The sequence below is a fragment of the Podarcis vaucheri genome, assembly GCF_965113315.1.
Source record: "Podarcis vaucheri genome assembly, chromosome: 5".
NCBI classification, from domain to species: domain Eukaryota; kingdom Metazoa; phylum Chordata; class Lepidosauria; order Squamata; family Lacertidae; genus Podarcis; species Podarcis vaucheri.
Window position 1 is genome coordinate 26,189,915 of NC_138763.1, and position 26,886 is coordinate 26,216,800.

Below are 26,886 nucleotides of genomic sequence, written 5' to 3' on the forward strand. Positions count from 1 at the left end.
AAGGGGGGGGGAATGATTATTTTGAAAGCCAGTGCATTCTACCTTCCCACCAGGATGCAGCCAACTGGCTTGGGAGCTGGCATTCGATCCATCATTGATCGCACACCCACACCCTGCCGCACCCTGCAAAGGATTGTTCTGCCTGTATTTCTTTTGAGGTTTTTTTTTTTAAACTTCAGAGAAGGGAGAAACTGTGTTCTCAGCAGATATTGCTGGACCCCCAACTCCCATCAGCCCCAGCCAGTGCGGTCAACAAGTCAGGGATGATGGGAGCTGTAGTCCAACAAGGCTAGAGGGTCACAGGTTCCTTACCACACTTTTACTTCAAATGGTTCCATTGGTTTGGGTAGTTAGGTTGTCTTTTTTGGCCGTTGGCCTACAACTCTTCCTGCACAGTTCTGCTTGCCTCATCCCAAAACAGGATATTGCGGAGTTTTAAAAAAGGTTTCAGAAAAGAGCAGCTAAAATGATCAGGGGGATGGAGCAACTCCGAATACTGAATGAAACTGAATGTTGGAAGATTCAGGACCTACAAAAGAAAGGACTTCTTCCTGCAGTGCATGGTTAAACTACCGCATTGACTCCCATAAGATGTAGAGATGGCCAACTTGGATGGCTTTAAGCAAGCTTAGACTAATTCGCAGAGCATAAGGCTGTTCATGGCTACTAGACATGGTGACTATCTCCTACCTGTGTCATTGGAAGGCCACTTGCTGAAAATCCCAAGTGGGGAGATTTCTGTTGCATTCATAGTCTGCTTGGGGGTTTCCACTGGTTGGCCACTGTGAGAGGATGTTGCTGGACTAGGTGGCCATTGGCTTTTTTTTCATGTCCTGGTGTTCCCCATTACAAGAGCCCATTTACCTTTAATTAAAGCCATAAATTTATTTTAGTACAAACTAAAGCTGCCTATTTCGTGACTACAAAGTCCTAAAATGCTTCTCTTGTTTTCCCACTCGCACCTAGTTTCCTGCCCGCTCTCTGGCTGCCGCCGTGGGCATAAGGATGAGTCATTGGCAAGCCTTCTTGGGTCATTTTCTTGTCACTTCTTTAGCAGAAGGTGAGCCTGGAAGCTTTGCTGCCACGACAGAACCTTTGTAGTCATTCTGGGCCTCCTCTGCCTAAACCCAGTGTGATATAATGGTTGGAGCTCTAGATTAGGACTTGGGAGACCAGAGTTCAAATCCCCACTCAGCCATGAAGCTACCCGGTGGCCTTAGGTCAGTCACAGTCTGTTTCAACCTGACCAAATGAAAACTTTGTTATGAAGATAAAATGGAGAGGAGGAGAGCAATGTATGCCACCCCTGAGCTCCTTGAAGGAAAGGCAAAATCTTAAGTGTAATAATGCCAGGACTCCATCGTTTGACAATACCTTTGATTACTGGAACCTAGTGATGAAGGGTAGACTAAAAAAATCTAATAAAATAATGTTTGAGAGAAACGACAGCAGATGACATTATTCACTATGTTCTGCTCGGGTTTCCAAGGGGAATAGTAGCAACTGTAGGAGCCAGAGTGCTTGACCTTTGGTCTGATCCAAGCAAGGCAACCTGTGGTCCTTAACTCTTTGACAGCATAAACCCAGCTGAAATCAATGTGATTAGTCTTCGTTTAAATTTAGTTATCCAATGCTCTATAAATGTCCTCCTTCTGAAAGGTTCTCACTCACCTGTAGTTTTAAAATTCAGCAACGGGTTTATTTGGTGGCATTTTTACAATTCCAGCCTCTTTGTGTCGTAAACCCAGTGCTTTTTTTTAAAAAAAATATGTTTATGGGTACTCTCATTTTCCTACTCATATTGAAATACTGCCCCTCAATGAGGCCACACTTAGATTCACAAAATGTTTAGGGGTATGTGTGCCCCCGCGTACCCCCAGGAAAAAAAGCACTGCTTAAACCACTTTGACATATTTGGAAAAGCAACCATTTTATATTGTTCCTGGCAGAGCATTGCATTTCTTCTGTATTCCTCTCATCCCTTTCCAGTTGTTTTTTTTAGCTGCCTTTATGTCTAGAAACCTGTTCTTCATGTGGGATTGCCTATGCCATTATTCATTCCTATAAGGTTAAAATTCAGGCCAGCTGAAGCGCTGTAGCAATTTGGCAACTGCTTGATTGGAAATGGCCAATGAGACTGTGCTTCTCCCAGGTCCTACATTCTTCAGTCCATTCATCGCTTATGTGTAATAATCATCCAGGTAACTAGGTAGCCCAAGGTATTTAAGAAGGAATGAGCACAGCTCTCTCTCCCCCTTTTCGCTCTTGGATAGGTACATGCAGGCAGATCCTTGGCTCTACCGACTGACAGAACATTTACAAAACTGCAAGCAACATGTGTTACGGGAGATGCATTAAATATGTTGGGTACAAGCTGTTGATTCTTGCTGTGCTCTGCATCGTAGCAAACATCCTGCTTTATTTTCCCAATGGAGAAACAGGATACGCTTCACACAATCACCTCAGCAGATACGTTGGCTGTCTTCATGGCATTGTAGGAGGAGGTATTTTGGTGAGTAACAAATCACTGTATGTTTCCTTTCTCACAATGGATGTTCTTATGTTTCTCTTCCCTCAGCTGCTGAATTTCATGTTTCAGAAAAATTTCCACATGGCCTCACTGGATTTGGAATCTTTGCCATATTTTTATTGTTTATGTTTACTTTTTTAAGTTTCAAAAATTCAGAGTTGTGCAGAACAATAAGCCAACAAAATGAACTGCAAGGTTTTTTTCCCCCTTTTCAAAATTGACCTTGTGGGACGATCTGTCCTTTCGCTGTCCTTTCAGAGTCCTAAACTGATGTTGCTCTAGTCAAGACCAAAGTGTCTTGGCTGGCATCCCTTGGAAACCACCAAGACATCTGCTGAAGAATTGAAGTTAAACCAGAAAGTTTAACCAGAATGATACTAGTGGGGCCTGCAACAAAATGTTGCAGTGTATCCCCACCTCCTGAGAGGAGCACTCTTATTCAGAGCTCCAGACAGCCTAGAACAGGATCCTTGAAGGCCTCTGTGAGGTGGTTGTGGGAGATTCAGAAATAAGGAATGGAATAGAAGATATTTCACCCACCTTCTCCTGCTGAGCACGAATTCTATTTTATGGTGATATAGTAAAACTTACTATATACTTACTATATATTGTCAGAGTATTGAGAAGATTAAGTTGCTCTTTTCCTCTGTTCTCCCATTTCCCCCCCCTGCTTTCATTTCGCTTTCAAAACTGACACGTAAATATTCCAAATCTCAAAAGTGATGTCTTTTAGACACACACACACACACACACACACACACACACACACACGAGTGTCTTTCTAGAGTCAATTGACAACAATTTCCTAAACGATCATAGTTTCATGTCGGGCAGTTTCTTGGTTTTAAAGATGGCATTATTTTAAAATTCACAAATGTGTGTGTTACTGAGGGTGCCTCCTGAAGAGTAGAAGCCATTACCTTGGTTTCAGGTGTCTCTGTTTCACTTCAAAACTGATCAGTCCTCAACCATCTCATATCCTCCAACATTCCTCAGGTGAAAATTGGGGCATTTTTCTCTCTCCCTCCACAACTGACCCACCTCAACCCCCCATTTTTTGTTGCTGCTCCCCCCACCACAGAACATTTCCTATCAGAGAAAGAATAAGTGCCACCGTCATTACACGAACAGGACACACTGTCCTGAGGAAACCCCTTAATCCTGATGTTATTTTATTTTCTTCTTTGGTAAATTTACAAAAAGACAAACCACACACCAATAATGAAATTTTAGAAAGGGGCGAGATTAGATGCAGACAGACAAAGCATTTTTTTAAAAAATGTATTTTTAATCTCTTGTTGGAAGCCGCCCAGAGTGGCTGGAGAAATCCAGCCAGATGGGTGGGGTATAAGTAATAAATTACAGTGGTACCTCAGGTTACAGACGCTTCAGGTTACAGACTCCGCTAGCCCAGAAATAGTACCTCGGGTTAAGAACTTTGCTTCAGGATGAGAACAGAAATTGTGCAGCAGCGGTGTGGCAGCAGCAGGAGGCCCCATTAGCTAAAGTGGTGCTTCAGGTTAAGAACAGTTTCAGGTTAAGAACGGACCTCCAGAACGAATTAAGCTCTTAACCTGAGGTACCACTGTATTATTATTATTATTATTATTATTATTATTATTATTTATTAAAAGCATTAAAAATAAATAAATCAAGACTCCTTTCTCCCCCTTTGTTCTGCTCCCCCTTTCTTCCCACCCAGGAAGACCCTGCCCTCTGCCTGCCCCTCAGAGCTGGCACATCTCGGTGGCAGCAGCTACCAGCTACCCAAGGGAGGAGGCCGGCCGCAGTGGCCATGGAGAGGCAGTGGGGCACTCCCTCGCAGCTGCCACTACCACTGCTGCTGCCGCTGCCGTTCAGGACAAACAGCAGCCTGAGCTCGAATGCGGCAGCACAGCCGGGGGAAATAGGGACATTCCAGGATCAAAACGGAAGCTTTCACCATTCTGGGACTGTTCTGTTCCTGGAAAATCGGGATGCTTGGAGGAGGATATGCCACCTTCGTTTGCTATAGGAGCTGGCAATGGGGAAGAATACACCTGCAGATACGGCCTCTGGGCAGCTGTGTAGCTGCTGCGGGCTTGAGCAGTCAGGGAATGGGGCAGTAGCAAGGTCAAGGCTGTTTGGGCATGGCAAAAAAAGAGAGGCAAACCAATGCTCCTGTTGATGCCCCTGAACCTCCCTGACCTTGCCCTCCCTCTGTCCCTGGTGGTGACACTGCTGCCAAGACACCAGGTCTGTGATGGCACCCCTCCCTGCTGGCCAGTCCTAGAATTATAGGTGCCTAGGAAGGTGTCGGCTAATAATCCCTTCTCCTACTGTGGTCCATGACATCATTATGACAAGACCTAAACATCCCCTCATCTGATTCAGGCTGATAGTTTTTTCAGCAGCCACCTCTCCCCTGTGCAGCGATGGGGAGGGGCAAATGAAGGAGGTGGAAGAAGTGGAATAGTTTAATTTCAAATTAGGCCAGATTTGATTTAGCCTGTAGCCCATTGGCTAACAAGCTTGAATTGGTACGTTGACACTTTTCAATAAATACAACCGGTTACCTGTCTTTACAATGGAAACAGAAGTACTATACATGACACAGGGAGGGTTGCAGCTTGGTGGCAAAGCCTTGGCAGCAGGTCCAAAATTCAATCGCTGGCAGCTTCAGTAGGGCTGGGAGAAACTTCTGCCTGAAGCCTTGGAGAGCAGCTGCCGGTCAGTGTTGACAGCACTGAACTAGATGGACCAATGGTTTGACTCAGGAGATGAAGTCGAATCCATTAATTACGGTGGTCTGATATTGGGCAACTGCAAAAAAATCATTCGGTTTAATTAGCTAGAAGAAATTGGACATAAATGGGATACAAGACGTAAGCTGAGCCCCATCAGTAGGCATGATCGAAACTAATCAGAAACTCATACTGAGATGTGGGATGCAGATACAGTGGTACCTTGGGATACAGACGCTTCAGGTTACAGATGCTTCAGGTTACAGATTTCACTCCCCCAGAGATAGTACCTCGGGTTAAGAACTTTGCTTCAGGGTGAGAACAGAAATCGTGCTCTGGCAGCATGGCAGCAGCAGGAGGCCCCATTAGCTAAAGTGGTGCTTCAGGTTGAGAACAGTTTCAGGTTAAGAACGGACCTCCAGAATGAATTAAGTTCTTAACCCGATGTACCACTGTACAATCACTGATCTAATATAATTGTTTGCAATACAACTGTTTGTTTTTAAATTAAACCTAGGTGTTGATCCCGGCATTTGTGCTCATTGGACTCGAAAATGAGGGGTGTTTCCATGGATGCTTTCCCCACGAGCACCATGGGAGAAATTGCGCAGTAAGTGAGCCTTTTCCCTTTGCCAGCCATTTAAATATAAGAGCTAATCAGAAACTCAGAGGAGGCTGTGCATTCCTTTCGTTGGTGGTGGGTACCCATCGCAGCTGGTTGGGTGGAAGGCAGGGAGGCCAACACTAGGTGGCGCCAGAGCCAATGGCAGGCAGAGCCAACCATTTCTAATGTTGTCCTCTTCCCTACTGAGTTCTACACTTGGACTGATTAGGAGGAACCTGACAACCAGAACCACATCCCAGACTATTTCTTAAGCAAGAAGGCAAGGAGATGGGACTGGCTGAGGGCAGACTGGAGTGGTGGGGCAATACCCCATTTGCCTTAACAGACCAGCCTCCCCTGACTCCATTCTTTCTACTTTCTTATTGTAGCTGCTGGCATCAGTCATGGTGGCTGCTGTTGGGATTCTCGGTGCTGGATACTGCTTCATCATTTCAGCTTTGGCTTTGGCCGAAAGACCTTACTGTTATTGCACTGATGACCACAGCGGGTGCTATCCGTTCTTAAACACTCATGGAGGGTATGTAAGCTTTCCTGTGGCAGACTGCGGGGCAGGGTGCCTTTTTGACTGCAACGCTCATCATCTTGGGCAACCAGCCGTGTGGACTGAGACTGATGAGTGCTGGAGCTCAAATACCTTTGCATACTTCCCAGGCATCAGAGTCTATTATGTCTCTGTTGCTGGTTTTATTTTGATTTTTTAAGACTATCTTGTCTGATTATATTGGCATTTTAAAGGTATATTTTATGTAAACTGCCTGGAGGTTTTGATTATTAAGTAGTACAGTGATTCTCAAAGTTTTTTTTCTGAGCCACACTTTCAGAATGAAAATTTGCTTGCGCCACACTGAAATTTTTATTGATGAGAAATACACTGAAAAAGGAAAATCTCTTTCTCTTTCCACACCATATTTTTCTGTGTATAAGAATATATATTTTCCTAAATTTTTGAAGCTTAAAATAAGCGATTGTCTTATACACGGATAGTGCATAGTGTATTTTCTTAATTTCGAGTCCCAAAAAATAGGGGGCGTCTTATTCACGGGAAAATACGGTGTGTGGGTGTGGGTGTATGTATGTATGCATGCTTTAAGTATGCATACAGATTCAATGAGAGATGTGACGTGGCTTTTGCTGGGTAATCTTTTATATTAAGTCTAATTTGAGATAAACAAACTTTCATTTCCTCATCAACACAAATGAATTGTTTAAGTGTTTCTGTGATTGCCCTTGAATCTTCCCACCTCTCTTGCCATACTCTCCTGCCACACCCTTTGAGAACCACTGAAGTAGTATATTGCATCCTGTCATACATCACCATCCCTGACCACTGGTCCTGCTAGCTAGGGATGATGGGACTTGTAGTCCCCAAACAGCTGGAGACCCAGGTTTGGGAAACCCTGGTGCACACAAATGAATAAACTTGGGTACGAGAATGCATTGGGGAAGATTGCTTCCAAGAATGTGTATCAGGGGGGAGCCTACAAAAATGTATATACCAAGTGGTACCTTGGTTCTCAAACTTAATCCATTCCAGGAGTCCGTTCGACTCCTGAAACTGTTTGAAAACCAAGGTGCGGCTTCTGATTGGCTGAAGGAGCTTCCTGCACTCAATCGGAAGCCGCAGAAGCCATGTTGGATGCTCGGCTTCCGAAAAACATTCACAAACTGGAACACTTAATTCCGGGTTTGCGGCATTTGGGAGCCAATTTGTTCGGGAGTACCAAGTACCAAGGTGCCACTGTTTGAGTACTAAATTCGGATGAATTTTCAGGAGGACTTTTCTTAGAAATTGCAAACTGATGCAGAAATGTGAAGAACTGAACTTAAGACTGAAAAAATAAGAAACGGAAAGAAATAAAAAGTGACAGATTTGTCTATTTCTAGATGCAGACAGTCCATCTCCAGGGAGGAAAAACCGTGTTGTGAGGAGATTTTCTGACTGCTGTTTTTCTCTCTCCCTTCCTCCCTGTCTGAAAAAGCAGCGTATATTCACGGCAGCGCAGGAATAGGGAGCAAATATCTTCAAAATATTAAGCGGGGACAAAGGCTATTAAATTTCTTAGAACAATTTGTTGTTGTTCTTGTGGCACCTTCCCCCCACGTCCACAGCTACAAATTAATATTTGTGATTGTTTTCAATAGGTACCTGTGCCATGAGCCAAGGCACATTGTTACCTGGAACGTGACCCTGTTTGCCATCCTGCTTGTTCTGAGTGGGATCGAAATAATTATCTGTACCATTCACATAATAAGGGGCTGTCTCGGAGGTGCATGTGCTGTGTGCCACGTTCACAAAGAGGTAAGTGTGTTTAAAGGCTACCCAAAGCTTTCAACAAGTATTTTTGGGGTTATTTGATCACACAGAAACTGCCCATGACGCTTTACGAGCTGATTCAGCAAGCCAAGGATGGCCATTATGTCTGTGTCATTAGGAAATTCATGCCTGGACAAGCGAATACAAAGTATATTTCTATATTTATTGCATTTATAGGTCCCTTTTGGGCAATGCCCTCAAAGCAGCCGTACCATAAAAATGTAAATCCAATAAAATGTTAGCAATTACAACGCAGCGAAACAGACATCAAAAAGAACCAAACACTACTAATTGGTTTTGCAGCACAGAATCGATCCGGCTTGTGGGCCCCAACCAAATGAGTGTTGCTGCTCAAGAGAGCTGGGCATGTGCTTAAAACACTCCCAAGCGGCTTCAGTGTGACTTAAAAATGCTTGGCCACAATCCAAAATAGAGGTGAGTGCATTCATGTTTATAGGGTTGCATCTGACTAAATGATGTTTGGAGTAGACACACCGAATACAATTGACTTCTGTCGGTCATGACCATTTGTACCAATGACTCTACTCTGAGTGTGACATATCTGGACACAACCCATAGATTTCAGCGCAATGATGTATTTTCAGTGCTATCTTGGATTGTGGCTCTTAGCTTTGGCATTAGAGCAGTGTTCTTCAACCTTAGGTCCCCAGGTGTTGTTGGACTACAATTCCCATCATCCCTGATCTCTGGTCCAAGCTGGCTGGTGATGATGGGAGTTGTAGTCAAAGAACATCTGGGGACCCAAGGTTGGAGAACACTGCATGACAGTATGCCTTTCCCAAATGTTGCATAATGTTACATCAGTGGGATTTGCTCATATGAAAATATGAGAATGTGTGCAAGTGTCCCATGATGTTAATTTCCTCCCAAACTTTCTAAATGATTGGATCACCAGAGCTTTTACTGGTGCCATATTTAGTTTTATAATCTTCTGGTCTCATAAGGAGTATCTACCAACCATTTTACTTCCAAACATTGTTCCTTTGGTCCTTGAGTGACTATCATTTTCTCTTTTTCATGGGAACATCTGATGGTCAATTAACTGAAATCTTGTTGTATAGGAGTGAGAAACATCACACAAGGAAGAAGCCCCAGTATTTTCTGTGTGAATGACAGACTCTACCAAAGGATGCCAACACTAAAATTGGTATCACAACAGGCGATCTAGCAAAGGGGAGTTTCCCCCATTCAGATCAGTGCATCAGCTCTGAAAATGAGTCATGATCCATTGAAATTGACCTTGAATTCAGTGAACTCTGCATTGGGCTGCCTATATTGTATAAATGGATAAGGGTTTTGGATTCTGGGCTATTGCTCTCATGTATCTATCAAATGTGTGTTTTTAATCTTTTACAGACCTGCCCTTGCTAAAACGCTTGGACTTGGAAATGGGTTGAAAACTTCTCATACTTCACTGTAATTATTCCTGTATTTTTTTGAACTGAGACAAAACTCATATTCTTAGCACTCGTTTTATATAGCATATGTACTCTGTTCATGTCACATACATTGTTCCCGAATAGCATTGTTTAAAAACTTCTAGCATGTAACTCAGCAATTAAAAAAAGTATATTGTGCCAGATCCCCTTTGAGCTCTCTTATGTTACAGAAATATTGTATATTGTTAGCTATGTAAGCACAGACCGATGGATCATTTAGGCTGCAACCTTGAACCCACGTAACTGGGAGTAAGCCCTACTGAACTCAGTGAAATTTACATCTGAGTAGACATGTATAGGATTACGTTGTTAGCATATATTATACAGTTTTCCATCGTTAATCGGATGATTTTCAATGTTCTATTTTTCATGCATAAATTGATTTCCCCCAACAAGATGTTTATTGCTTCAAATGACAGCACTTGGAGCTGTAGCTGAGTAATGGTACCAGTAAAAGCTTGGACTCATTTTATTAGGGATCATGGGCGTAACCAGGATTTATGTTAGGGAGGGGCAGGACACCTGTCACCGTCCTGTGTCTGGCTCTGTCTAGCAGATTCGAAATGAAATGTTGTTTTAAATTACTTTTTGTTTTTACCCCAAGTGCTCAGAAAAATCTGTCAATCTTTCTACGGTTTCTACTTTTAGTAAAGTATGTTTATTTATTTACTTCATTTAGGAGGGGGGCAAGTGCCCCCCTGCCCCCTTGCCTATGCCCATGTTAGGGGCGCGTCATATATCTCCTCCTTCAGGTGTTTGAATGTACCTGGGGAGGGAGCAGAGTTGAGTACATTAGCTCCACATCCCACCACCATGGGAGCAAATTTCAGATGCAAAGGTCTTGAAGTGTGATTCTAAGCTGAACCCACATAGAAGTCTTCCTGAGATTGAGACCCCTTGCATTCTCAAGAATGGGAAAGATTCCGAGTATGTTTAGCCAAATGCACTTAGAATAAACTTCAGACCTTTGCGCTTGGTGTGTTGAAGTCAGAAGTGGAGTTGAGGTCAGGGCTGGCATGCATTCTCCACCTTCCTCCCTCAGTCTCTGTCTTCACACATTCCATGGAATGTCTGATTAGGGCTGGAGTTGTATTATTTATCCTTTCTGGATATATAGATATATTTGGGAAGTGCATACCTAAGGAGCAGAGAGGCTGCTTCCTTGAACATTGTATCTTCCTATAGAAGAAGGAAGGAAGATGACGTCAAGGTGGGAAGGAGTGAAGGAGATTCGACTTAAAAAAGATTGGGTTGAAAATTAAGATGACGGTAATCCATAACAGTAACAATAAAAAAACCCCACAACCCCCACGTGTGTTTTCTTTCTTTTCACGTCTTTCATAGAGATTCGTTTCACTGCCGAACAAAATTCACAGTTAAATATACAGATCTGAGAAGGTTATGAATGAATTGGCACCGGAAATAGACCACATGAAGCGCTGCAAGGAAATCGCTAAAGAGAAAGGCAACTCGTGCGCTAAAATTAGAAGCTATTGCATCTCTGTAGTAAGTGAAATAAAAAAGAACTGCAGAGTTGGAAGGGGACCCCCAGGGTCATCTAGTCCAACCCCCTGCAATGCAGGAATCTCAACTAAAGCATCCATGAAAAGATGACCATCAAACACCTCCAAGAAAGGAGAGCCCACAACCTCCCGAGGGGGACGGTTCCACTTCTGAAATAACTACCAAACTACAACTCCCAGCATTCTTTGAAGAAACCTTTGTAGTTAAGTGGTATAAAGCCATCTTATGCTTGCAGTGTACATGTGTCCCTTTTCTTTCATCTCTCCTCACTGTAAGAAGATATCCTCTTTCACACTTGATTTGCACTTAGTGCAAAACTGGAAGTGATCTTTACACTCATGACAAAAATATTTTCGGCTTTCTTATGCAAGCAGAGACTAACATGAAATGATGGCAATGACATAACGCCTACCGATGAGTTCTAAATCCTTTCAGAACAAAAACCTTATGTCTGGCAAATGAATTGCTTTTGATCAAATTTGGTTTCAGTCAGCAGGTAGGTTATTCAACTCTCTCGGCAAGCAACAACAACTAGGAAACTTGTCATTTATGGGAATGTAGCTGTAACTATTGCAACACTAAGCAACAGTTGAGAAACTGTCTGTTAATTAGCAATCCAACAAAAGCAGAAGACATTTCTTCTGTTTGGCATGCACAATCTATGATTAAATTTTTTTGCCTGTGGAAAGCCACTTTGAGCTGTGGAAAAACAGCACACAAATGGTGTGGTCTTCAGACATTGCATACCAAGTACAACCCAAACTCCCTCCTTACCAGTGGCGTAGCGTGGGGGGTGCCAGGGGTGCTGGCCGCACCAGGCGCAACATTTGGGGGCGCGCGTTTGGCCAGCCCTCCTCAAGGAAGCAGGAACCCCACTGTCCTCGGACCTCCTCCGAAGCCTGGCGGTGGGGCGGAGAGACCTTCTCCCCGCGCCAGCCTTCGGATGGCTGTCCTGAAGACTTGTGGTGGGAGCAGTGGCGTAGTGTGGGGGGTGGAGGGGGGCCTGCCGCACCTGGCGCAACATCTGGGGGGCGGAAGAGACTCGAGTGCTAAAATCCACGGGTTAGGGGGCGCAAATTACTTGCCTTGCCCCGGGTGCTGAGAACCCACGCTACGCCACTGCTCCTTACAACTTCTTTCTGGGGTGGGAGAAACCCTGCTGAAGGCCTTCATTTAGAGCCCTGCCAGAGAGTTGTATATACCATAATCCTATTTGATAAACATAATGTTACTAGCGCCTGCATGCAGTCTGAAATCAGTAGTCACATTTCAACAAACAAAACTGAATCCCCACTAAGAAAAGGAACTTACTCAGTTAAATGATAGCCCTCCCTCAACTTATTCCCACACATCTGCATTTAGAACTGCAGTACACTGAATTCTGTTGTTGTTTTCAAGAAAAAAAGTTCATCTTGTATTTCGATACTGGAATTGAAATTGTTCTACGTTTTTGTGAAAACAGGTTAGGAAGAACATAGAAAGATGCTTTCTACCAGGTATGAGATAATTTTTGTTGCCTAAAGTTGAGCCCAAATGCTGGAGCCAGTAAAAAGTCTTGTTGTACTTTTCACACACGAATACTTGTCCTTAGCTATCCTTTCCTCATGATGCCACCTGAAACAGGTTGCCACACCCTGGTGCATGGAAGACCCAGCCTTTGGTCAAACTAGTTGTTCACCTAACCTAGTGTTGTCTATTTGGCTCTGAATGACAGGGTTTCAGGAAGAGGAACCAAATTGGTCCAAATATAAGCCACCTCCAAATATAGGCTGCACCCCCCAAAACAAGATCTTTTTGAAAGGAAAACATGTACCATAAAGCTCTGGCATCATAGCTGCCAACTTTTCCCTTTTTTAAAGGGAACTCCTATTCAGAATAAGGGAATTTCCCTTTAAAAAAGGGAAACGTTGACAGCTATGTCTGATACCACCCATTGCTTTTTTACAATCTAAAAGCTACAGTACATTCAGCCTGTAGTCCTGTCCAGCAATGAAATAACTCACCAAAGCAACGAGTGATACCTGTTGAAAAGGATAGGTGATCCTTTTACAAAAAAACCCTTCTGAAGTATCCCAAAGCCCTACGTGGGTCCCATATCTCATTTTAAATATCTACCTAGAAGTACATGATTATAAACCTCACTCAGGTTTTATACAAGCCAGATTTTTTTTTTTGGGGGGGAGTGCAGCCTATATTCAGACCAATACAGTATTACCCATCACCTGCTTTTAACAGTTATGCCTGTTTGTTCTTATGGGTATCACATATTAAAGTACAAAAAACCCCCAAACCTCTTTGAAATGGAGACAAATTCTACTGCATCTTAACTGGGACAGTCACTTCGAGTGGGAAGGTGAGCTAATGTTTGGGGATGGGCTAAGACTTCTTTTGGGATGCAGAGGCATGTAAACATCAACTCCTTATTCCGGGTGCTCATCCAGCTCTCTGGAAACTTGGAGCCAACTTGGAGCCTCATCCTCACAAAGCAGCACCAAGGTAAAGAAGAGAATTGGTTTGGCGTCCTAATCAACTGTACCTCATACAGCGTTGGCGCATCTGGCAAGAGGGCATGTTTTCCAGGTGAGCTTGAGGCTCCAAGCTCAGTTAAATGCCAACTCAATTGTATGCTGCTATGGAAAATAAAAATCAGGCAGTCAATTGGTCATACATACATAACCCTGTCTTGTTTTTCTTTTATTTTTGGAAAAACCCTGGCTGGATCCAGCGGTGGAACTAGCCAATGGGGCACCCAGAGCCATAGCTGTCAACCATTCCCTTTTCTTGCGAGGAATCCTATTCGGAATAAGGGTATTTCCCTTAAAAAAAGGGAAATGTTGACAGCTATGCCCAGAGCGGTGCACATGCCATGCACCCGGTGTGTGTGTGTGTGTGTGTGATCGGCATGGCGATCAATGCCCAGAGGGGATTTTGTCACCCCCTCTCAAGGATGACACCAGGGTCGTACCGCCCCACACACCCCTTCCTATGCCCCTGGCTGGATCTAGACACATCAAAAAAAGCGATTCAGTTAAATGCATTGTAAACTTCATACAGTGGTACCTCAGGTTAAGTACTTAATTTGTTCCGGAGGTCTGTTCTTAACCTGAAACTGTTCTTAACCTGAAGCACCACTTTAGCTAATGGGGCCTCCTGCTGCCACTGCGCCGCTGCCACACGATTTCTGTTCTCATCCTGAAGCGAAGTTCTTAACCCGAGTTACTATTTCTGGGTTAGCGGAGTCTGTAACCTGAAGCGTATGTAACCTGAGGTACCACTGTAAAGGGAAATCCCATTGGCGAAAGACAGGACTCCACAGCACCATCTGGTGTCATAGTGTTATAATTCATATAAAGCGCTTTTTCTTTACTGAGTCCCCTGTCTTCCGAAGAGCGACTGAGGTTTGAGTCGGAATTCCCTTTAGAGGTGAATTTCCTCAGAGGAACACCCTCCCCTCCTTTCAAGGATATGACAAGAACTCCAGCCAGTGGCACTTGCCTATTGTTCTACGAACCGCAAAGTTTTTATTTGCTGGGCACTGAGCTTGTTTGAGAAGAATCATATCCCAGCAACCGGGTTCTTGTCAATGCGAAATAACTCAGTTGAAACAAGAAAGTTGAGACGTTTGACAACTTGGCAGGAAGGATTGGCCACCACCTTCTCTGCCCTTTTGAGATGGGGTTACAAAAGTGTGGGGGCTGCCTCAGTTGCCTGTTAATCCCCCTAGCACTTTGGAGCATTGTTATAAATATCCTGCTCTATTTTCCTGATGGGAAAGCTCTGTATGCTTCCAGCAACAATCTCACCAACTATGTGTGGTATTTTGAAGGAATCTGTTTCTCTGGTATTATGGTAAGTGTGGTTTCTGCTTTCTTTTTCCATCGCTTCTCTAGGGATGCCTGCAACAAGGTGCTAATCTGCTGTGTGATCTTGCAATGTCAGAAGGGGCAGATGGGGGGAAGAAAAGAGAAGTGACTTTATTTTAGAGACAGGAAATGTAATTGGGAGCCTGAAATCAAGGGCGACAGCCACCCAAAAGAAAGTGCTTTTTAATATAGGCTTGTTTGCCAACAACATACAAAAGCATTTACTACAGAGGAGGGATGGGGGGGTTGGGGAATTCATTTCACATTTAAAGCCGAATCGATCAAATCTGCATTTTCTAGAACAATATGAGAACTGAAACCGAAAGCCTTCCAAAATCCTCACTTATTTGAATTTTGTGAAACATTTGTAAACTAATATTTTTACAAATATATTAGGGGAAAGTGTGCATATGTCAGTGAACATAATGTACAAAATGCATTATATCAGGGGAAATTGCTTGCAACAAAAGGGTATGTTATTCAAAGTTACATACAATTTTTTTATTGGTCTTTAAACAAATTCAAATACAAGAGACACTTCTCCAGCAGTACATCTAATGTTGTTTGTTTTAGCCATTGACTTTACACATAAACTTACACATTCAGTGTTCAAGCATATTACTTAATGTATTCCCTCCACTGAGAATACAAAGCAGTTTGGTATAACAAAGTCTTGATTATTTGGGCCATTAACATAGTTAAAGAAAGGGGTCCACGTTTCTTGGAAGGTGTCTCTGCTCGTTATGCCTTTATTTGCTCTCCTGTGTCTGCTGAGATGCTCAGAAATTGCTGTATCCCATATGTTCAGGGCAAAAAGATATTTATTAGGAATAAGTCACATTAAAATGCTGATCATTTTTATAAGGATTTTAAAAAACAAAAAAAGCAAAAACCACCATCACCCTGCAAATGGTGGCAGAAATGTGGAGAATTTAACTTTAAACTGGGGGGGAAATGGAAAACTGAGAAAACCAAAATTGGCAGAGCCTTCCATCCTACTCTAGAGTAATATAAGTGTGATCTCAATATGTATGACATGGGCTTGAACTAATGAGAACTGGCAGATGATATGACTATGGTAGCCAGTGTTTGTTGGACTGAATACCAAACAAAGTGCTTCCTTTATTCATTTATGTATTTCTAAGTGTTTATACCATTGAATTCAAAATCAGAGCAGCTCAGTGTAGAGTTACATAAGGCAACCGTGCTTATTGGAAAACGCACCCCTTTGAAATTAGCAGGACTGCCTTCTAAGTAAGTAAGATCAGGAGTTAGGTTGTTAAATTAAGTCAAATGGATTTCAATGGGACTTCATGGTGACTATCTTTTGTATTCCCCTCAATATAGAGGAGGTAAAAGGTAAAAGGACCCCTGACCATTAGGTCCAGTCGTGGCTGACTCTGGGGTTGCGGCGCTCATCTCGCTTTATTGGCCGAGGGAGCCGGCGTTCAGCTTCTGGGTCATGTGGCCAGCATGACTAAGTCGCTTCTGGGGAACCAGAGCAGCACACGGAAACGCCGTTTACCTTCCCACCAGAGCGGTACCTATTTATCTACTTGCACTTTGACATACTTTCGAACTGCATAGCTTAATGGAAGTGCATTTGCTATTTATGCAGAAAATCCCAGTTCCAATCCTTGGCCAGATAGAGCTGGGAGATAATCCTGTCTGAAAGCTTTCAGAGCTGCTGCCAAGCAGTGTGCAAGTCTGAGCTAGATAGACCAATAGTCTGGCTCTTTATAAAGCAGCTTCCTAGGTTCCTAGATGGATATTGTAGCAAAATCTACTTTTTCCTTTTAATATATCATACATTACAGATTGGACCTGCTAGACACAACTGGAAGCCAGTGTTTATTTTCGAAAAGGAGAGAGATTTTTAATCTCTAAATATTTTAGCTGCAAGGGAACTGTTTATGGTTACTCATTTATTTGGGAAAGACACTTTAACTTTGTGAAGATTAGATGTTCAGCACTATCTGATCAAAATTTATTTATAATATAATTTTTACACAACCGTTTTGGGCATAATTTGCTACCGGCGGCTCATAATATCCCTCTATAGAATACCATATTTTTGTGAGCATCACACTGTAGTTCATATGCCTACCAATAGGTGGCCATACCAACTGCAGCGTGGTAAGAGAATGGCAGGCAGGCAAGCAAGCAAGGAAGCAGCACAGGTGGCAGGAAGTCCAGGTAAGCTGCTGAGGAAGGAGCAACGTTTAATGGAAAGGGGGGTGGGGCACACCTCAGCCATCTGCTGAACATCTCTCTGAAGAGCTTCCCATCCTTTAAACACTGCTCCAGTGCTGTTTAATGGAAAGCGGGGATCCTTCAGAGAAGTCTTGCTCCGAAGTGTCCCCACCTTCCATTAAATGTTGCTGGAGCAGTGTTTAAAGGAAGGTGGGAAGTGGTTTCACAAATCATTTCTCTAAAAATTAAACAAACTGTGAGGGAAGGAAGCTGGGGTTCGGTGGGTGGAGAGGAGTGGGGATTTGGTCAGGCGTGGGGGAAGTGGTGTAGCAGAGAGTTGGGGGGGGTTGTTCGCAAGTGAGCAGGGATGGCAACCTCTAGTCCAGCGGTTCGCAACCTGTGGGTCCCCAGATGTCGTTGCACTACAACTCCCATCATCCCTGAGCTCTGGCCTTGCTAGCTAGGGGTGATGGGAGTTGTAGTTCAACAACATCTGGGGACCCACAGGTTGAGAAAGGCTGCTCTAGTCAATATAAAAACACAACAAATCGTAGAGCTTTCTGGAGACACATGCTACAATTCTAGCTTATAGAGCAGGCATGGGCTAACTCAGCCCTTCAGATGTTTTCCCATCATCCCTGACCACTGGCCCTGTTAGCTAGGGATGATGGGAGTTGTAGTCCCAAAACATCTGGAGGGCCGAGTTTGCCTATGCCTTTTATAGAGTCTACAAGAATGTGATATTATTGGATACCGTATCCTCTGTGACTTCCACTCCTGCCTTTCCAGATGCTTATGCTGGCAGCACTTTTAATATTCCTGGACCGAGACACCTTCCAAAAATGCTGCCCAAGTGAAAGCTGCACCAGGACCTACAGGGTGCGTATCTTGCTTCCACACATGGCATTTGTGCCGAAAACTTCCTTTGACCCCTTCTGCTCCCATCTCCTTCCTTACTCTGTACCGGAGAGGAAAAGAACAAGGCTACCTCTGATCTCCACAGCTCCTCCTGGGGTGAAAAACAACAACAGGAAGAAGTGCTCTCACTGCTCTCAAATTGACGGAAATCGTTTCCGTTTTTGTTTTTGTATGAGATACTCTGGGATTCCTGCCAATTTCTTCCTGCCTCAAACGCTCATCACTGTGGGGTGAATCACACGTTGCTTCCAGACAACCTGTTTTATTGAGCATTCATCCTGACTTGTTTGCAGAAAGCTTGCTGGGAGATTAGATGGCATTGGATATTTATTGAGCATTCATTCTGATCTGCGAGGCTGTGGGGAGGGCAGAGTGAGCTGGATGCAGCAGCCATGCGCCCTTTGATCCCAGCCCAGCAATTGGCCTGGCAGCTGTCTCCCCCCCCCCACGCTACACTCCTGCTCCCCCCCCTAAAACCAGCACCCATATTGAGAATGTTGACAGCAAATCCAACTGAGAGGTGTTGCAAACAAAATCTGCCCTTATTCCCTTATGAGGCATACAAGAGCCCTTTATAGAATCCTTTGTAGGTTCTCCATCAGTAGGAGAAAATAACAGGGGCCAACCAGAGAATATTGAGAAGCAAAGCAGCTAGTAAGCCTGATCTTTATTAAAGCTGTTGCAACAGGGTGCTCCCATCACACGCAGGAAAGGAGGAGGACCCAGAACAAAGGTGTGCCTGCCCTTATATAGACAGTTTAAATTCCCTGCCCTGGAGCTCAAGACCACCCCTCCATACATACACCACAGAAGAGGTCTAACCCAAGACCACCCCCCACAAACATCATACCTACATAATAGAAAAGGCGGTCTACAACAGAAATCTGAATGTTGTTGTTTTTCCTGTCTGCCAGGTTAACTGATAATGCCTTATCTGATTGCCTTTCCTGGTAGTCTGGCCATTCCTTTGTAATGGTGATTACCCAATTCCTGAGGCAATGGGAAGGTTCCCTCACCCCCTCCCTCCTTGAAGAGAAAATATTTGGTCAGTTTGGGAGTCAAAACGGTTTCAGGACGGTCTTCCTGTGCTGCTCCAGACATGTGGTCCACATATCTATGTACGTGCTTGGTTGGCACATTTATGAACATTTAATATATATATATATGACCTTAATTTTTTTATTACAGAGGCTATCAGCGTAACTCCCCCCCAGCAAACTTTGTTCAGACGATGCCCCCTTTCTTGCAGCTTGCTTCTATTGTAGTGATAGCATTCCTCCACCAGTTCCAACAAAGCAGAAGTGTATTATTATAACAGATTATGCTATTTTGAGACATTGCCTGCCAACAACATTCATTCTTAATCTGTGCTAAAGATTATTGCTATTTTTCTCCCCCAGCCCCTTCCCCCTGGCTCTTCAAGTTATGGAACACTTTCTATGCTGAGTTCATCTAAGTATTGGGTAGAAAAAACACAAACACTTTTATCAGGAAACTGAAGCGATGGAATTCCTTCACTGTCATAAAGATAACACTGTGCTCTCTTTAATGCAGCGCTTCATTTCAGTTGTGCTTGCCCTGCTAGGCATCGCTTTCTCTGGATACAGCCTGATCATATCTACTTTGGGTTTAGTGCAGGGCCCATACTGCAGAACCTCCGCTGGCTGGGAGTATGCCTTCAAAGACACTGCAGGACGGTAAGAAAGAAAGAAAGAAAGAAAGATTGCTGTCTCTAAGGGGCAGCTTTGAACCAGCCTCTAAAACACCAGAACAAAACACAGAGAGAGCCAGTGTGGTGTAGTGGTTAAGAGCGGTAGTCTCGTAATCTGGGGAACCGGGTTCGCGTCTCCACTCCTCCACATGCAGCTGCTGGGTGACCTTGGGCCAGTCACACTTCTCTGAAATCTCTCAGCCCCACTCACCTCACAGAGTGTTTGTTGTGGGGGAGGAAGGGAAAGGAGAATGTTGGCCGCTTTGAGACTCCTTTGGGTAGTGATAAAGCAGGATATCAAATCCAAACACTCATCTTTTGAAATATAGAGTCAAATGTGCATATATATTAGTAAAAGTAACAAAGGAATATGCCTTCTACTAGGGCAAATTGCTTGCAAAAATGTGTATCTTAGTAGAAATTCGCAGTAAAATGCTGATGCCTTTGCACGAGGTGTAGGGGCCTGCAGTTAGGATCCAGGTTAGTTTTCAGTATGTCCCATGGAGTTTGATGGAATGAGGTGAAGACAATCTGAAAAGGCAAAACCTACTTCTCCTTCAGTGCATGTGGGGGTTTTAGCCCATGCACTAATGGTGCCCTTAGTGCATGCCTGCATGTCTTCCCATAGAAATGAATGGCTGCTATCTGGTCACATGGGGAGAAACTGTGCTTTGAGGCAACATTACAATGGGGACACTTCTGTCCCTGGTAGCCCATCCACAGAGCCAGCGCAAGACGTCTGGCTGCCTGAGGCAAAGGAGAAGATGGTACCTCCCTTCCCATGGACAAAAGCTGGTAGTTGAATCCTACTTCATCGCCAGCAATGGGATAATGACTTCCAGTGCACCTGAGATCAGCAGGCTAGTTTGAGGAGTGTAGGCCAAGCCTGTACCACACATAGCTCTGATCTCCAACAGAGCAGATTGACTCCCCAGCAACTGCCACCTTAGGCAATTGCCCACATTCTGCCTAATGCTAGGGCTGGCCCTGACTACTCACTATTGATGCAGAAACTCTAATGGGGAGTAACATCCCTCACATCTCTAGGAAGCAGCTCCAAAAATGCAGGGGACAAAGGCAACATGTTTCACAGGAGCCATATTTGGGAGAGGAACTGAGGCGGAAGGAAGCAGTATTGTCACCATGGCTAAGTTCACAGGGCTAGAAGCATGGTTAGATTTAGAAAAGGAAGTCTGGCTCAGTTTCCTTCTTTGAAATAGCCTCAAAGATGGATGAGAAGATGAGGAGTCATGTGGCCATAGCTCTGAATGGGGACTGAAACTTCCCCTGCCTGCCAAACTCGACAGGCCTTGAGGTAAATCTACAATAATAGCTCCTAACTTCTTTATGCTGCTGTTTCTCTGATAGCTTCCTCACGGATCACGCCTCCTGGTCTGAATGCTCCGAACCTGCCTATGTAGTGGAGTGGAACATCATTTTGTTTTCTATTCTGATAGCTCTTAGCGGCCTCCAAATGTTGATCTGCTTTCTGAAAGTGATTGCGGAGCTAAAGAGGATACTTTGTGGGACCTATTCTGTCTTTGTTCAGGTAAGAGAATCATTCCAGAAGCTGCTTTAAAAAACAGCAAAGAAACAAACCTGTTCTTATAGTCATAGCTCTATGGCTAAATGCTCTTCTGTGAAGGATTTGAGTTCCGCCCAGTGCTTCCTTTTTTAGAAAAGTAGGTGCCGGTACTCACTATGAAGTTGTTACATTAAGTGCCACACTTTTTGACAAAAAAAACAGAGGTGCCAGAAACTAGGTACCCCCTAGTCTTGAGTACCCCCTGGGGAAAAAAGCACTGCTCCCACTATGCGTTTCTGCCCTGGAATATTTGGGTATAAAGGTAAAGGTAAAGGGACCCCTGACTGTTAGGTCCAGTCGTGGACCACTCTGGGGTTGCGGCACTCATCTCGCTTTACTGGCCGAGGGAGTCGGCGTACAGCTTCCGGGTCATGTGGCCAGCATGACTAAGCCGCTTCTGGTGAACCAGAGCAGCACACGGAAACGCCGTTTACCTTCCCGCCGGAAGGTGCTACTTGCAATTTGAGGTGCTTTCGAACTGCTAGGTGGGCAGGAGCAGGGACCGAGCAACGGGAGCTCACCCCATTGCGGGGATTCGAACTGCTGACCTTCTGATTGGCTTTGTGGTATAGGCTCTGTGGTATAGGCAGGGCTATGAATATGGTCGCGGATGGCGCTGTGGGTAAAACCTCAGTGCCTAGGACTTGCCAATCGTATGGTCGGCGGTTCGAATCCCCGCAGCGGGGTGAGCTCCCGTCTTTTGGTCCCAGCTCCTGCCCACCTAGCAGTTCGAAAGCACCCCTAAGTGCAAGTAGATAAATATGGACCGCTTTATAGTGGGAAGGTAAACGGCATTTCCGTGTGCTGCGCTGGTGCTGGCTCGCCAGAGCAGCTTCGTCACGCTGGCCACGTGACCCAGAAGTGTCTTCGAACAGCGCTGGCTCCCAGCCTCTTAAGTGAGATGAGTGCACAACCCTAGAGTCGGACATGACTGGCCCGTACGGGCAGGGGTACCTTTACCTTTACCTTTTATGAATATGGTAAGTATGGTAAATGAATAAATAGCGCTTGTCTGCGAAGCTGCATAGGATATAAGTGAAAACTTCCAAGTTCTGGTTTAACTTGTAAGTTAAAATTTGACCTCTTTCTGTTCTTTCCCACAGCCTGCACTGATCTAACATTCATGAGAAAAGAAGCACAGACACTAGGATGTCATCATGTCTTTGATCACACCTTTTGACTTGCTTGATAATGTCTTGGAGTGCTTCTTCTGTTTTGCTGCATTCCTTTTTTATACACACACGCACATTTCCATGCCTTAATCATTATTTTTATTCCTTTTCAAAATATTGATACATGAAATTATCAATTAACAACACAAAGAAAAGAACCCCAAACAAGAAAAAAACCCCATCCAGACAGCAACAATACCGTATACTCAAAGTACATTTCCCCCCCTTTTTTGCCGTGATAAACTCATTACTTAAAAAAAAAAGTGACACTAACCTGTAGTGAATGCATTCAGAAATCTATGGATATAATGTCACATTCTACAACCGGATTCATTTAGACACTTGCCCTTGAAGAAGCCTGTATGAAACAAACTAAATATTTATATGTTACATGGGGTTCAACTCCCTATTTCCCCAGCATGTGATTTATGATGCGGCACACCCTTCTTTGCAGATGTGCAATGTTTGGCATATCCACATGTTCTTGCTCCCTGTTTTCATCCCTTCCTCCTCCTTTTCTAATCTGTTTACCTTTCAAGCCCCCCTTTGTATTTGCATATACAAGTGGACTTTCGGTTAGGCAACAGGAAGCGCAAGTGTGCTGTGCTCTTGGAGTGAAATATCAGCTTACCTTGAGGGACACTTGCTGAAATAACTGAAGAGGAAGTGCAACAGAATATTTACATGGCGACTCCATCAGATCGGCCTTATATGTGAATTATATATGGATCCAAGTCAGCAGAGAGAGAAGGAGACAGATTGAGAGAGAGAGCTGCAAAAGGGTGCCAAAGATACCCTGTACAGAGGTACCTCGGGTTAAGAACTTAATTCGTTCTGGAGGTCCGTTCTTAACCTGAAACTGTTCTTAACCTGAAGCACCACTTAAGCTAATGGGGCCTCCTGCTGCTGCCGTGCCACTGCCGCACAATTTCTGTTCTCATCCTGAAGCAAAGTTCTTAACCCGAGGTACTATTTCTGGGTTAGCGGAGTCTGTAACCTGAAGCGTATGTAACCCGAGGTACCACTGTATACGAAACTTTCTGAGAAATTATGTCCTGTTGAGGTTATCTTCACTTTGGGGCTGCATCAAATTGACTGCATCTCGCTCAGCCACCCCATTGGTGGTGAGTGGCATAGGGTTCGATTTTTCCTGGGTAGTAAAACTGGTTTGCTATTTTGCTGGAGAATTGGTGGATAGCTCAGTCAGTAGAGCACACGACACTTATTCTCAGGGTCATGGGTTTGAGCCCTCCGTTGGGCAAAATATTCCTGCGTTGCAAGGCGTTGGACGAGATGGGCCTTGTGGTTCCGTATAATTCTAAGGAGTGGCTCTTTTTAAAGAAAAAATTGCTGCAGGTGCCAAGGCAGAAAGCAGAGGAGAGGGAGGCTGCTGCAGTGGGATTGGGGGGGGGGAGAATAAGCCTCCCACCCCCTCACAAATGCTGCCTACTAAGTAGAAGAAGAAGAAGAGTTTGGATTTGATATCCCGCCTTTCATTCCCTTAAGGAGTCTCAAAGTTTCTGCCCCCACCCTTCAGTCTCTCTTATGTAGTCCATACTTCAATATACCTTCCATTCTGCCACTGCTGGAGGCCCTTCCAGAAGAGACTCTTCCTGGCCTGAGCATCCACATTCTTTGCGATACTCGGTTAGGGCAGTATGAGAGATCCATTGACAAACTTCTGGAAAGATGCCCTCAAGCCGTCATACCCTACACCCAACATGAATTGAAACATGAATGTTGGGTGAGCTTTATTTATTACCTTCATTCAGTCTTAGCTCTGGTTTTTCCCCCTCTCCTTTAAACCCATGAACAAAAAAAGCGCTGCTAGAAAATCATACAAGTATTTGTACTGCTAACCTTTCCTTAAGCTGATCAGCTTTCCATGCATTTGTTAAACGTGATTAACATAGCACAATTATTAAATACTTTGCTCAGGCATTCTTTTAAAAAACGCTCACAGTTGAAATGTACTTCAGTGGAGGAGTTTGGATTTGATACCCCACTTTATCACTACCTGAAGGAGTCTCAAAGCGGCTAACATTCTCATAGAATCATAGAATCATAGAATCATAGAGTTGGAAGAGACTACAAGGGCCATCGAGTCCAACCCCCTGCCAAGCAGGAAACACCATCAGAGCACTCCTGACATATGGTTGTCAAGCCTCTGCTTAAAGACCTCCAAAGTAGGAGACTCCACCACACTCCTTGGCAGCAAATTCCACTGTCGAACAGCTCTTACTGTCAGGAAGTTCTTCCTAATGTTTAGGTGGAATCTTCTTTCTTGTAGTTTGGATCCATTGCTCCGTGTCCGCTTCTCCGGAGCAGCAGAAAACAACCTTTCTCCCTCCTCTATGTGACATCCTTTTATATATTTGAACATGGCTATCATATCACCCCTTAACCTCCTCTTCTCCAGGCTAAACATGCCCAGCTCCCTTAGCCGTTCCTCATAAGGCATCGTTTCCAGGCCTTTGACCATTTTGGTTGCCCTCCTCTGGACACGTTCCAGTTTGTCAGTGTCCTTCTTGAATTGTGGTGCCCAGAACTGGACACAGTACTCCAGGTGTGGTCTGACCAGAGCAGAATACAGTGGCACTATTACTTCCCTTGATCTAGATGCTATACTCCTATTGATGCAGCCCAGAATTGCATTGGCTTTTTTAGCTGCCGCGTCACACTGTTGGCTCATGTCAAGTTTGTGGTCAACCAAGACTCCTAGATCCTTTTCACATGTACTGCTCTCAAGCCAGGTGTCACCCATCTTGTATTTGTGCCTCTCATTTTTTTTGCCCAAGTGCAATACTTTACATTTCTCCCTGTTAAAATTCATCTTGTTTATTTTTGCCCAGTTCTCTAATCTGTCAAGGTCGTTTTGAAGTGTGATCCTGTCCTCTGGGGTGTTAGCCACCCCTCCCAGTTTGGTGTCATCTGCAAATTTGATCAGGATGCCCTTGAGTCCATCATCCAAGTCGTTGATAAAGATGTTGAATAAGACCGGGCCCGAGACAGAACCCTGTGGCACCCCACTAGTCACTCTTCTCCAGGATGAAGAGGAACCATTGATGAGCACCCTTTGGGTTCGGTCAGTCAGCCAGTTACAAATCCACTGAGTGGTAGCATAGTCAAGACCGCATTTTACCAGCTTCTTTACAAGAATATCATGGGGCACCTTGTCAAATGCCTTGCTGAAATCAAGGTAGGCTACATCCAATGCGTTCCCTTCATCTACCAGGCTTGTAATTCTGTCAAAAAACGAGATCAGGTTAGTCTGACATGACTTATTTTTCAGAAATCCATGCTGACTATTGGTGATCACAGCATTCCTTTCTAGGTGCTCACAGACTGTTTGCTTAATGATCTGCTCCAGAATCTTCCCTGGTATTGATGTCAGACTGACTGGGCGGTAATTATTTGGTTCCTCTCTTTTCCCCTTTTTGAAAATAGGGACAACATTTGCCCTCCTCCAGTCTGCCGGGACTTCGCCTGTTCTCCAGGAATTCTCAAAGATGACTGCCAGTGGTTCTGAGATCACATCTGCCAGTTCTTTTAATACTCTTGGATGCAGTTCATCTGGCCCTGGAGACTTGAATACATCTAAACTAGCCAAATATTCTTGTACTATCTCCTTAGTTATTCTGGGCTGTGTTTTCTTTGCTGAATCATTTGCTCCAAATTCTTCAGGTCGGGCATTGTTTTCTTTATCGGAGAAGACTGAGGCAAAGAAGGCATTGAGTAGTTCAGCCCTTTCTGTGTCCCCTGTTTGCATTTCACCATCTTCTCCTCTGAGTGACCCCATTGTTTCTTTGTTCTTCCTTTTGCTACGAACATACCCATAAAAGCCTTTTTTGTTGCTTTTAACCTCTCTAGCAAGCCTGAGTTCATTCTGTGCTTTAGCTTTTCTGACTTTGTGTCTACACGTGCTGGCTATTTGTTTGAATTCCTCTTTGGTGGTTTCCCCCCTTTTCCATTTTTTGTACACATCCTTTTTTAATCTTAATTCAGTTAAAAGTTCTTTAGATAGCCACCCTGGCTTCTTTAGGCACCTTCCATGTTTCCGTCTCATTGGTATTGCCTGACGTTGTGCTTTTAGTATCTCCCTCTTAACAAACTCCCAGCCATCATGAACTCCCTTTCCTTTTAGTATTGTTGTCCATGGGATCTCACCCAGCACTTCCCTAAGTTTTATGAAGTCGGCTTTCTTAAAGTCAAGAAATTGAGTCCTAGTATGCTTGGCTGCTCCTTTCCGCTGTATAGTAAACTTCAGA

The 26,886-nt window shown here is 44.2% G+C and overlaps 1 protein-coding gene across 1 annotated transcript; it reads left to right on the forward strand.

The window, feature by feature from the left end:
* Positions 1 to 2,056: 2,056 nt before the first annotated feature.
* LOC309532963 (uncharacterized protein) lies at positions 2,057 to 24,102 on the forward strand. Its single transcript, XM_082223744.1, has 10 exons — positions 2,057 to 2,512; positions 5,771 to 5,863; positions 6,247 to 6,395; positions 8,021 to 8,177; positions 8,496 to 8,588; positions 14,780 to 15,025; positions 18,022 to 18,111; positions 19,705 to 19,847; positions 21,230 to 21,410; positions 22,550 to 24,102. The coding sequence occupies exons 1-10, from the start codon at positions 2,336 to 2,338 to the stop codon at positions 22,562 to 22,564; spliced, it is 1,344 nt and encodes a 447-aa protein (XP_082079870.1). The 5' UTR covers positions 2,057 to 2,335; the 3' UTR covers positions 22,565 to 24,102.
* Positions 24,103 to 26,886: the final 2,784 nt, after the last annotated feature.

Excerpts from the sequence above, each read along its gene's own strand:
- LOC309532963 (XM_082223744.1), top strand. The coding sequence starts at position 2,336 with ATGTGTTACGGGAGATGCATTAAATATGTTGGGTACAAGCTGTTGATT. Across the intron at positions 6,396-8,020 it reads TTCTTAAACACTCATGGAGG|GTACCTGTGCCATGAGCCAA; the intron begins GTATGTAAGCTT and ends TGTTTTCAATAG. Across the intron at positions 8,178-8,495 it reads TGTGCCACGTTCACAAAGAG|CACAGAATCGATCCGGCTTG; the intron begins GTAAGTGTGTTT and ends TTGGTTTTGCAG.